A 12,241-nucleotide genomic window follows, 5' to 3' on the forward strand; every position below is an offset into this window, starting at 1 on the left:
CCATCAGGATAAAATATTCACTGCAAGTAAAAGTCTCCAGAATGTCTGCACCCTCAGGCCCCTCCCCAAAGCACTGATGACTAGGACACATCAGTTACATCAACCACATTTCACCTTTACTATCAATTGTAAAGCTCATTTTTATCTCTTCAGGTGCCATCTTCAAACCAATTCCTCCTACTATTGAAAACTTAAAATAACTCAATTGAAAAGAATATTACTTTCTACTCTGCCACCCCTGATGTATTTTCTCCTCTAAACTGGGCACAGGGTTAAGATATTCAAATATATTTAAAGTACTTTTCCCAGATGAAAGAGTCAAAGAAAGGTCTTACCCTATTCTATGAGAGTTTCCATACAAAATAAAACTAATAACATCAGAGAAATCTTGGGGGTGGAATGTGTTACTTGGTGCTTTACTCATGTGACTTCTTAAAGCTAAAGAAATTTCTTGAATTTCTGTGTGATTGTTATTGCTGTAGACAGAAAATAAAGTCACTGTTATACAAAATCCTTTAGTTAAAAGGTTACCTCCTGCTGTAAATGAAATACTTCCTTGTTAACTAAATCTGACAGTAAAAACGGATAAAATTAAGACATTAAAAATAAAGGTTACTACAATTTTGAAATTTAAAGTTCTTAAATCACCAAAATTAACCCAATTAAAAACTATACAAGAATGCAATTTAGTTTTACAAATAACTACTGAGAAACACATTTTGGCACTTTAAGTATTATTCTGTAGCAATCATCATAAGCTTTATAAAAATTACAAGTTTTTGTTATTTTCTTCTAGACCTGCAAGATTTGATCCTTTGCCATCCCTTCAAACATTAAGAAGTACCACAAAAGATGTGATATTGATTCACCAAGAGACAATTTGTCTTTTCCTAAACAAAACTGTGGGATGTCTGTATTGATACAATTGTTATACCTCAAGACAACATCTAAAGGGATTGACTTCAATAGCTTTCCAAATGCTTGTCGAATACGAGTTCCACTATGGACTAGCTGAACACGGCAAACATCAACACACCTACAAAAAAAATGAAATAGATAATACAAGTGTGGCAATATTTCTAAGTTATTAGGGCCAGGGTCAAAAGAGTGGATCTAATTTAATCCATACCTCTGTAAAAGATCATCTGGTAAGGAAGAGGACAGTGCATGTAGACTGCTGCATGCTTGCAGACAGATACTCACATCTTCGACAAGAGCTGTTAAAAATTTAAAGGCACTTTCAGCTTGCCAGAATAAATTATATGCCAGTACATCATAAATTTCTGAACACATTCACTTCAATAAACAGTGAGTGACTACTATGGATGAGGGGTTGTTCCTGCCCGGAACCCTCTCTCACTGGCAGTAGTAACATTTGGGAAAATGATAACACTCAACAAAAATCTACTTAGGGTGACTAGTCTTCATCCAAACCTTTCTCTGAAGGAAATTTTAAAAGTACATGGAATGTATAACAATCACATAAGCTTAAAAATTGTTAACAATCACTTTAAAACAACTTTTTTTCACATATTAAGACTGGCAAAAAAATTAAGACAGATTACACCTTTGTCATTAAAATGGGGATGAGACATTTCCACTCATGAAGGCACTCAAGTGACTATCTTTCTCTCATTATCAAAGATCTCTTTTAAGCACTGATTAACAAAAATTAAATAATCACAGAATCTTACTGTTGGCTAAAAGGCCTTTGCAAAATTTATGGAAAGATGGAAGAGAGAATAAAGGTGCATATGTTTCAGACTTCTTCATTAAAACAGCCACTTCCAAAGCCCAGGTCATTAACAGTTTCCTGAAACATAAAATACACAGTTGATTTCACATTAATAAAAACTAAAAACAGAAAAACAACTTGGAAAGTCTATTCTTTTTACATTAATTTTCTTTTTTTTTTAATACTTCAAGAAATAAGAAACAAATATTAAAACTACAGAAATTCCTCTGACAAAACTGTCTTTTAAGAAAATCTCCCCAAACTAGCATAAATTATAGCACAAAAAATTCTAAAATCTCTATAAATACATTCATCTATAAAATATTGCAGGAAGGAAAAGTTTCATGTAATTGTTTCAGGAAACAAGAAATGCTAGACTAAATAATGAAACAAAATTTAAAGTGTTTCCTAATGAAGAAGCTGCTGCTCTATCCCAAATGATAGTCTTCATTTCTTTTTCTCAAATTAACCAAAAGCTAGAAACATTATAAAATGTTAATTACCTTGTGTCCTGGTTAAGATTATCTTTCTTAAGCAATATTCCCAGGAGATTTAAGATAATTGAGAAATGTTTTTTTGTAGCTGTAGTTACAGTACTAATAACGGCACCATCAAACAAGGACGGGGATGATGAACTAAGACTACTAGATATAAAGTGGTCATGCCTAGAAGACAAAATTTGGATCACCTTGTCATCTCTCATTAAAAAAAAAAAAAAAGCAACTCCAAAGTTAAATCAACGCATTTTTTTTCACATTGTATACTCTAAAGGGTCCATCTTCCCTTTAAAAAACAAACATTCTTCTTTTTTTTTTTAAACAGACAATTCTTAAGAAGTATATATAAATACATTACCTGGTACAATGAGAATACAATGTGTAGAGCACTGCATACTGAATGGCAGGGAAATGAACGGCCAGGTCGCCATGCACAATCATCAGATTCTTACTCAGAAGTGCAAACACAGTTGGAGACAGGGCCCACATCTGATGATGTACCAAAGAAAGTAAATGTTTGGCTCCTTCAGGACATACATGACCATACAAAATGTTTATCTTTCAAAATATGTCTGCACATTTTTAAAAATTAAAATAACAGGTTTAAATTTGGAAATAAGCTAGTACACTAAACCTGGGATCAGCAAATACTTCTTGAGAAGATAAGAGAGTAAATACCTCAGCCTCTGCAGGTTATGTGACACCTCTGTTACAATGTCCAACTCCTCAACTTTGCCACTGCAGTGAGAAAAGTTACAGACAAAAAATAGGAATCAAAGTGGCTATGTTCCAATAAAAAGTCTTTACAAAAAGAGGTGATGTTTGGTGATGGTTGCACAATTCTGTGAACATACTAAAAATCACGGAATTGTACACTTTAAATGGGTACTGTACAATATGTGAATCATATCTCAATAATTAAAAGAAACAAAAAAGAAAGAAAAAAAAAAGCAGTGGGCAGCTAGATTTGGTCCATGAACCGTAATTTGCTGATCCCTGGTCTAAACAAAAGCCCCTGCACTCTTCAGTGTAGTAGATCATGTTACCTCAGTTTTCCATATACCATAAATGGCAAGTTGCCCTCTCCAGTGGAAAAAAAGGGCAAATCCTGCCACTCTAAGCCTTTACCATTCTTCCCTTTCTTTCCATTGCTAAGATACTCCTTTCACCTGACCACTCTGTCCCCATTTCCTCTCACTTTCAGAGTGTAGAATATAAACCTCAAATCTGAACACAATGTGAATCTCGAAACAATCAAATTTTAGAATGCGAAAGAGGAGTCAGCTGCAGCCCAGCAGTGAGGGAAAGAGCAGTCACTGCAGAGGACACAGGCCACCTGATCTAATATGGACAGCATGCAAATACAAATATCAAATCTTGAGTTTTCCCTCCCTTCTCTCTTAGAAACACTAACCCCTTAATTATATTCCATTACTTTTCATTGTAAACAATGCTTTTCAATTCTGCTAAGTACCACAGGAGGGAGAAATATACCCTGATAGCTCAGTTGGTAAAGAATCCACCTGCAATGCAGGAGACCCTGGTTCAATTTCTGGGTTGGGAATATCCGCTGGAGAAGGGACAGGATACCCACTCCAGTATTCTTGGTCTTCCCTTGTGGCTCAGCTGGTAAAGAATCCGCCTGCAATGCAGGAGACCTGGGTTCGATCCCTGGGTTGGGAAAATCCCCTGGAGAAGGGAAAGGCTACCCACCCCAGTGTTCCGGCCTGGAGAATTCTACGGACTGTACAGTCCATGGGGTTGCAAAGAGTCGGACACCACTGAGTGACACTTCACTCACGCACAGCAATTATTATAAATCAAAAGCAGTCACTTCAGATTTCTTAAAAGGAATGAAATCTTTCTTCTTCTTCCAAAATAATGTGAATGTTCCCAAAGAAAAGTGGGTAGTCAAAAACTAAGGGACACATGGAAGCACTAACTCTAGTGGGAAAAGGAAAAGCGTACCAGGGGTAGAAAGGGTTGCATTTTAGAACTACACAATCTTGTCCTGTGGAAAATGCTGACAAGTTTACTAAAAGCATGCTAGAGTAAATGGGAGAGAGCATTAAAATACAATTTCAGAAAATAAAAAGGATATAAAAAACTTATCAAGGAAGGCAAGAGCTAAACAAAATAGCATGAAAATATTCCTGTCAATTTTCATTATCCAAGCATGTCCAAAATATGGCCGTTTGTTCTGTCTGATGCTGTAGACACACCGCCTTGATAGTTAATGACACATGTTAACATGCAATGAGGAGAGGCTCAAATGTGGATAAAACAAAGCTATTACAAGTAAATACTCACCCCAATTAGTGAGTTTTTGGCATTTCCAATTGTAGTCAGAGCACTAAGGTCAAATATAACTACAAATTTTGCATTATCTACATTGAAAACATGATTCTTAAAAGCCTCATGTTTTATTTCCGAACAGGCATCAGGAAGTTGTAGACTATGTAGCAGATTGTTTAGGGCACAAGTCATTTCTCCCAAAATTAATTTATAGGCAGTCTCTAAAACAGGAATATTCTTCAGACTGAGCACTGCTTGATAAACAGCATGGGCTACAGCAACAACCTTAAAAAGAGAATTCAGGAAAGTAATAATTAAATGGAGAGTATATTACTATCTGCAAAATGATGATACAAATCAGTTTAAGATTGATAAATTCACTGTCTAAAACACCAAAGACTTTAATTTGTCAAAAAGAAATTTAGGAAACCTACACAGTATCAGTAAGCTATTTAAAAATCTATAAAGCTTTATTATCAAAAAAGTATTCTCTAAAAATGACAATGTGAAATTTCTTAAAAGGCCTTCTGTTTTTTAAGCCAGTATCAGAACAAATACAAGCAGCAATTTATAGACACAGGTTTTCCTGCATCTACTTGAAAAGTCTATATTGGCTTTGACTGGGAGTCAGTTAGGAAGCTACCAATAAACTTTTGTTTATAACATATACATGAAATTTTAATAAAACAAATTTAATGGAAACAAATGATGGAAATCTGAGAAAACTATCATTCATCAAGGTATATACAATATGAAAGTCAACAAATATTAAGTGATTATAATTTATAATATTCTAAATCAAATATTTATCATTTTAATTTCATTTATGTACCTACTAAGTAATGAACATGAGTTAAACTTTTCAATGATCTAAGTTAGCAAAAGCCTGATCAGTAAATCACTTACCTCTTTTTCTTTATGATAACGCAAAAACAGTAGTTTAGATGATGGTATAAACAGTTTTTCTACAAATGATGATGGCAGTTTTGTATTTATCTGTTCAACAATCTAAAAGAATAAAGTAAGAAATGAGCTATCAATTCACAAAAGAACATAGAGGAACCTTAAATACATACTTCTAAGGGAGAAAAACCAATATGAAAAGGCTACATATTATATAATTCTGACACTCTGGAAAAGGCAAAACTAAGGAGACAGTAAAAGGATCAGCGGTTGCCAGGTAGTAAAGGGGAGAAAATAGGTGGAACAGGAGGGATTTTCAGGGTAGTAAAACCCTCCTGTATGATACTACAATGGTGAACACATGGCATTACACATTTGTCAAAAACCACAGAATGGACAATACAGAGACTGAACTCTATGGACTTTAGTTATCATAATGTGTCAGTCTGGCTCATCAGTTGTAATAAAAGTACCACACCAAAAGAAGGTATTAATAATAACAAGAGGGAACTATTGGGGAAAGAGGCTGTAGGAGAACTCTGTACATTCTGCTTTTCTGTTAACCTAAAAACTGCTCTGAAAAGTAATCTATGAAAGAAAAAAGTAATATATCTAAAGCTATATTTTTAGTCCTTAACATTGTGACATTAAATGTTTAGCTATCTAAATAGGATACATGTATTTACACTTAAGGATAAATTTTTACATTGGCAAAGGAAGTACAACTATGGCAGCAATGTTCAGCAGAATGTCATCTAGAATTTGTTCTGAAATAATCCAGTTGGGGATGGAGGTACGGCAAGGAGGAGGCAGAGAGTAGGAGGCCTAGATGAAACCAGATGGGCCATGTGTTTCTAATTACAGAAACCGAGTATTAAGTATGCAGAGATTCATTATACTATTCTACTTTTTTAAAATATGCTTCAAAATTCCATAATAAAAGGTGAAGAAAGGGGGAATATTTCTGATTAAGAAAAGAAAAACTACCAAAGAAGCTTTCACATGTTTCAGAAACAAAACATAACAGGGTCTTTCAAAATAAGTATCAAGTACCTCCTCTACACAAAATTTATCAGGAGTGCTAGATTAAGTCTCATGTGAAGCATGCTATTTCATCAGAAACAGGAAAAAAGAGTGAAGCTACACTAAGATAAGATCTCAAACACTAAAAGTAAACAGATACAAGAGCAAAAGCAAACTAGATTTTAAAAGACTAATACAAAAAAATTTTTAAAAGCCCCACAGGCAAACAAGGGCTTAATTTCTTCCACATCAATTTACACTAACAACCTGAATAAACATATTAAAAAGCAACAAAAAAGAATTCACATACCAATGTGAGTAAATTCAAGACTGAGATGATATAATCTGTACCACAAGTCTGGCAATTCTCCAGTTGATCTAATCCATATGTAATAACCATGTCACAATGTATAGTCATGCTAGGATCCAAGCTGCCGAGCAAAACACCAACACACTCATTAGCAGCTGTCAACACAGCCTCAGAAAAAAACACTTGGTTTGCAGCCGTCACACATCTCATTACTCTGTACAGAACCTGCAAATGGGGAAAACAAGCAGCTTTTTAAAAAAATTCATACTCTTCCACAGAGCAAGAAAATATTTTCTTTCTAATGCAGTTTCAATGGAAAATTAACTGCCTGCCTTGTCACTAGTCTCAATATTCCAGTTCTCAATGGTTGAATAATAATAAGGCTATCTCTGGTACAATACACAGAAAGGATCTTGCCTAAGTACCTAAAGTACTACTGTGACAGGAAATGGAATTTGCCGTCCTCTATTTCCCTTATACCCAATTCCTAACCCCCAACCAAAGTCACTAAATAGCTGACGTTCAAAATCTTTTTAATAATCATAAAACACACCAGAACCTAGTAACAGTATTAAGAACATGGGAATAACCTACCATGAGAATAACTTTCCATAATCTAGCACTTGGACTTTTTTATAAAACTAAATATCCAAGATAGTTTAGCTTATGAAAGTTCATGTATTGGCGGCCTCTTTGTAAAGAGATTCTCATTCATAACATATAATACCTATGTAAGTATGAAAATCATATCATTTCCAAACCAAAAACTCCACCAAACTATAGTAGTCAATATTAATGTACTAAATTTCTAATAAAAATAACAGGATAAAAGATACAGAGAAAGTTGATACAGAATAATATTTCTCAAATTCTTCTGTAATATTCAACAACTACTACATACAGGTTTTTTTTTTTAAACCAACAATAGGTTTAAAAGGCCTCAAACACCATTTTTGGCAAAGACCTAAAAGACTCTCATTAAAGAGTACATTAATATAGAACTACCCTGGAAAATGATATGTGCTTGTCCTTTGTTTTATATCTGAGTTAACTGCTTTTATTTCAACACTGACAAAGTCATCAACCACCCTCCTTTTAGACAATTAAAAAAAAATTAAACTACCTTGCTCAGTTTTAAAATATTAACATGCTGGTTGTAATTATCTTCAGGAGCTGACATGTCTGCTCAAATGCACAATTAACTTACTAAGAATTAAATATGTAATTAATGTCCTATTTTACCTAGCAATGTGTTCAACAAAAGTAAATGCTAATAAAAGCCAGAAATTTATACTAACAGTAAAGTTTTAATCATTTAGGTTAGATCTTTCATGACTTTATCAAACAAGTTTCTCCCTTCTTGTTCAAGCAGAGTACAATGATAGGGGTTCACTTCTCACATCCATTACACTGAACCACTCACTGGACTGTAACACAATGCAGCTGATGTCTGGGGCTGAAATGTAGCAATCTAGCTACCTTTTTAAATTGGTCTCAGGCTATTACATATTTTAGATTCTATGTCTTTATATCCTTTGATGTCAAGCTATCAAACTGTTTCATCCTGTAACACTTAGCGAAAATTACTTTTCAAAGCCTCATTTACAAGTGAGAAGTATGTTGAAAAACTTCTTAGTATGCTGAAAAACTAAAAGGAGACACAATAATTTTAAATCAAAACTTTAAATTATTAAAAAACTACAGAATGTTTTTAAAGTTATATATGAAAAACAAGAATAAATGGGTTGACCTACAGAGAATCTCCTAAAAGTTCACAACATTTAAAAATATACAGTGGACCTTCCATCATGGGGTGAGGGGGAATGAAATATATAATTCCCTACCTTTCTGGCTATTTAAGAAAGTAGTCAGACACACAGATACATGCTAAACAAATGAGAGATTAACAACATTTCACTAGGTAAAGAGAACCATTTAAAATAAAAAGCAATTATTATTGAATGATACTTAAGACTACTAAAACTTACATCTGTTACGTATGCCTCAGTAATTGGAGGACCTCGAATTGGGCTGAAACGTTCCCCAATGCTCCTCACCACAGTACTGAACACCCGGAGAAGTGCTGCCAGCTTTGGTAAGGACACTGATGGAGGAGGAACGTCTTCATCCACTGACTCCCCAGAGGCTACATGGCTGAGGTCCTGGATGTGAATTCACAGTATTCTTATTTAAGGACATTGTTTTTAAAAACAAACAAAAAGCAACTCCTAATTTTTAAATTAGTTAACTTTATAACAGATCTTTACAAATGAAGAGGAATTTTGGCCTATAAGAGAAAAGGAAACATGAATCTAAATATATAAGTAGACTTTACTTCTCCAATTATTTAAAAAGCAAATATTAACCTCAATAGATTCTTTGAGGAACTCCAACAGTAAGATGAGCCAATATCATGCACATGAAGAGGGAAGGGGGATGGGGGAGTTTAGAGGAGGCTGGTTCAAAAAATTATAAGAACTTGTAATACCTAATCTACAGATTTAAAAGTCAGTTGAGGAAATCAGATATACTCAAAGGAAAAGATTAGCAAAAAATAGAATATTAGAACCATTATACCCACATATAATTAAGCACCAAAATAACTGAAGAAAACTAGATCTCTAGGGATAGCAAAGGGAAGTCTACAAAAGACAATGGGTGGCTTATGAGAAGCAGATCAGCTTTAAAGCTGTGCTAGGAAGCAAGACATCCTAGCTGTGGGGGTAAAGAAACATATGGAAGCAAAATATTCTCTCATTATTCTCTGAAAGGGAGAAAATATATTGGTACAGTTGCAAGTAGTGAATTAACCGTTTGCCAGAAAGAGCAAAGGTATAAAGAAAAGATCAAGTTAAATCTTTATGGAAGCCTTGACCACCAAATAAGAATCATGGTAATTACCAACTGAGCAGGAAAGAAACACTAAGAGACAAATTCAAAGACGGCAGGTTTAAATCATGACAGTGGCCAGGAAATCCAAGAACCAGTAATGGACACTTGACTTAAAAGTGTCACACTCAAAAGGTGACTGAAACCAAGCCTTGTTCTCTGAAGCACAAGCCAAGATTGCCAATACAAGTAAGAGGAAAGCCTTTTTCGTCATCAATTCACAATATCAATCCACCTTTTTCATAACAAAAAATAAAAGTAAACTACAACTGAAGAAAATGTTTTTGGACAATTACCAGCCACGAAAATTATTTCAAGCTTTGGGAAATTAGGCCTGCAATCTTTCCAGTAATTCTGCTGGCAACCTAAAAGCATCTGAAGCAATGGTCTCATAAATAATTTTTGCTTAAATGTCAGGTGATCAGAATTATTTTAAAATAAATGTAGCATGCACTGCTTTAGATTTTTGTTTTTGCTTTTTTTCTTAAATGAAATTTTAGGAAATAACTTAGTTTTTTATATACTCACCTCAGCATATGCCTCCATGTCCTCTAGAAACTGACCAAGAAGAGTGGTAGAAAATGCAAGGTCAGCTACCCAGAATGGCTCCAAACTCTGCAACCACCCTAGGAAGCACATAAGAAATTTTGAAAGAGTAGGAAAAAAAATGTAGGTCCAAATTAAAAAATATTTAATAAGACACTTTTAAAAGGCTTTCAAGTTGCTCACTTTTGAAACAAGCCCTGTATCATAAAATTAGTACTATAAACTGTTTTGTTTTTTTTTTTTCTTTTGCTGTGCCGAATGGCTTGTGGGATCTTAGTTACCACATCAAGAATCAAACCACTCTCCCATCCCTCTTTGCCCCATGGAAGTGCAGAGTTCTAACCACTGGACCACCAGGGAAATCCCCATGAACTATTAAATATACTAATGATTAACAGCTACCTCTTTTAATGCTGCAGAAATAAAAATGCTACAGAAATTAAAATCTAATCGGTCCTTACACACATGGCTGAGACTATACTGCCCCAATCTAAGACCACACTGGTTTTCTCCTCCAGGGCCACACCTGGCCACTGAAAATGTACCTCCATCTCCGGGGGAGAAATGGGACCACTCGCCAGTGGAACTGAGAGAACTATTCTTACCTGTGTATCTTAACTTCAGAACTTTATTGTACCAAACAAGCTATGAAAAACTACAGCACCTGGAACAAGTTCAAGTGAGTCCTACTAGTCATTCATTTAACTTGAAAAAAAAGGTGGCTTTTTCCCACAATTTATGACAATCATCCAAATTAATCCATTTGTTTGACTGTTAAATCACTAGAAAAACAAAAAAAATCATAAATATCCAGGCTGTTCCTTCCACTCTACCCTTCAGAGTACTGCCACTACGGTATCTCTTGCAACCAACACATGCAACAAGTGACTTGAGATAAGTCATAGGTGCAACACTACAATCCGCAACCCTACTTACTACAAAAGTACACATTTTTCCTTTGAAAAGATGTAGCTAACAAGTAATCTTCACCAAAATATTCTCTGAAGTAATTATTTTTCTTCTATTATCAAAAAAACTAGTATTAACAACTGGTCTTTGAGGAACCAACACTCCTTCCCGCAATATTTAAATAACTGGTATATCCTGAGTGACTCACCAGACACCTGTTGTGTAAGTGAAGGTTTCTGAGTATGATCTATATGCCATCCAACTAATATATCAACTGTATCCTGGATGGAGACAAAGAAAAGGGGACTAATCATTTTAAGGTCTTATTGCTATTCCACCTGTGTGGACCATGAAAGAGTAAGAGATTCTAGAACATCTTATATCCTACCTACTTGACATCATATTAACTTAAGAGGGGGGTGGGAGGGACAGGGCAGGAGAATAATGGACCTTTGTTTGTGACATTGATGAAATATTTAAGTATCTTAAGCCACTAGTGTTGGCAAATACAGATGGTATTTTTTATAAAACTGCATTACTATATCATTCAATCCTGGCCCTTAAAACTGATTATACTCAAAGGAGCAGAAACTTTGTTTTCAATCTAATTTCTCAAGTCCTCATATATGCAGCTAATCCCTCACCCTATCATATGAAAAGAGGGGGTCAGGGAACTCACCCTAAAATTGGTGCTGAAAATATGAGGGTAACATCGAGCTACCAAAAGAATGCACTTAACACATTTGCAAAGTAATTCTGGTGTATCCACATTTTCAAGAATGGACTGCAGGCTGGTCATTACAAGCTGAAAAATAAAAGTTACAACCACGAACATGTAATAAAATAGGGAGGAAACAAGCAAATTAGGTTCATTATTTAATAGTGACATAGCCAAAACTGACTATGACATCAGAGGAAATAAACTCTGCAGTTTTAGTTTCCAAAATATTCGAAAACATTTCAATCCACTAAGATATTAAAGGCTGAAAAAAAAATACTGTTTTTCCCTTCTTTAATATCTGTTAACATATTTCTAAGTAACATGTTTACTCTGTTACTAAGTGCTTTCTTCAATGTTATGGGTGTGATTAAAATTTCAAGAACAAAAACTAAGATGTATGATTTAAAAATTCA

The 12,241-nt window shown here is 34.5% G+C and overlaps 1 protein-coding gene across 3 annotated transcripts in view; it reads right to left on the reverse strand.

Moving 5' to 3' along the window:
• Positions 1 to 12,241, reverse strand: part of SMG1 (SMG1 nonsense mediated mRNA decay associated PI3K related kinase) — a 99,578-nt gene that overhangs the window by 53,858 nt on the left and 33,479 nt on the right. For 2 of the 3 annotated variants that reach the window (XM_027961508.2, XM_015104100.3), the window contains 13 exons: positions 11,787 to 11,912; positions 11,316 to 11,388; positions 10,181 to 10,278; positions 8,752 to 8,925; positions 6,764 to 6,988; positions 5,434 to 5,535; positions 4,543 to 4,812; positions 2,591 to 2,721; positions 2,239 to 2,400; positions 1,695 to 1,813; positions 1,130 to 1,217; positions 935 to 1,036; positions 336 to 476 (listed from right to left, as the gene is read on the reverse strand). In XM_027961508.2, the coding sequence (XP_027817309.1) occupies positions 336 to 476; positions 935 to 1,036; positions 1,130 to 1,217; positions 1,695 to 1,813; positions 2,239 to 2,400; positions 2,591 to 2,721; positions 4,543 to 4,812; positions 5,434 to 5,535; positions 6,764 to 6,988; positions 8,752 to 8,925; positions 10,181 to 10,278; positions 11,316 to 11,388; positions 11,787 to 11,912 (1,811 nt within the window). Of the gene's footprint in view, positions 1 to 335; positions 477 to 934; positions 1,037 to 1,129; positions 1,218 to 1,694; positions 1,814 to 2,238; positions 2,401 to 2,590; positions 2,722 to 2,910; positions 2,971 to 4,542; positions 4,813 to 5,433; positions 5,536 to 6,763; positions 6,989 to 8,751; positions 8,926 to 10,180; positions 10,279 to 11,315; positions 11,389 to 11,786; positions 11,913 to 12,241 lie in introns of those variants that run through there. The other variant, XM_042239789.1, reaches the window with a different exon arrangement.

This window comes from Ovis aries, chromosome 24, assembly GCF_016772045.2.
Source record: "Ovis aries strain OAR_USU_Benz2616 breed Rambouillet chromosome 24, ARS-UI_Ramb_v3.0, whole genome shotgun sequence".
NCBI classification, from domain to species: Eukaryota; Metazoa; Chordata; class Mammalia; order Artiodactyla; family Bovidae; genus Ovis; species Ovis aries.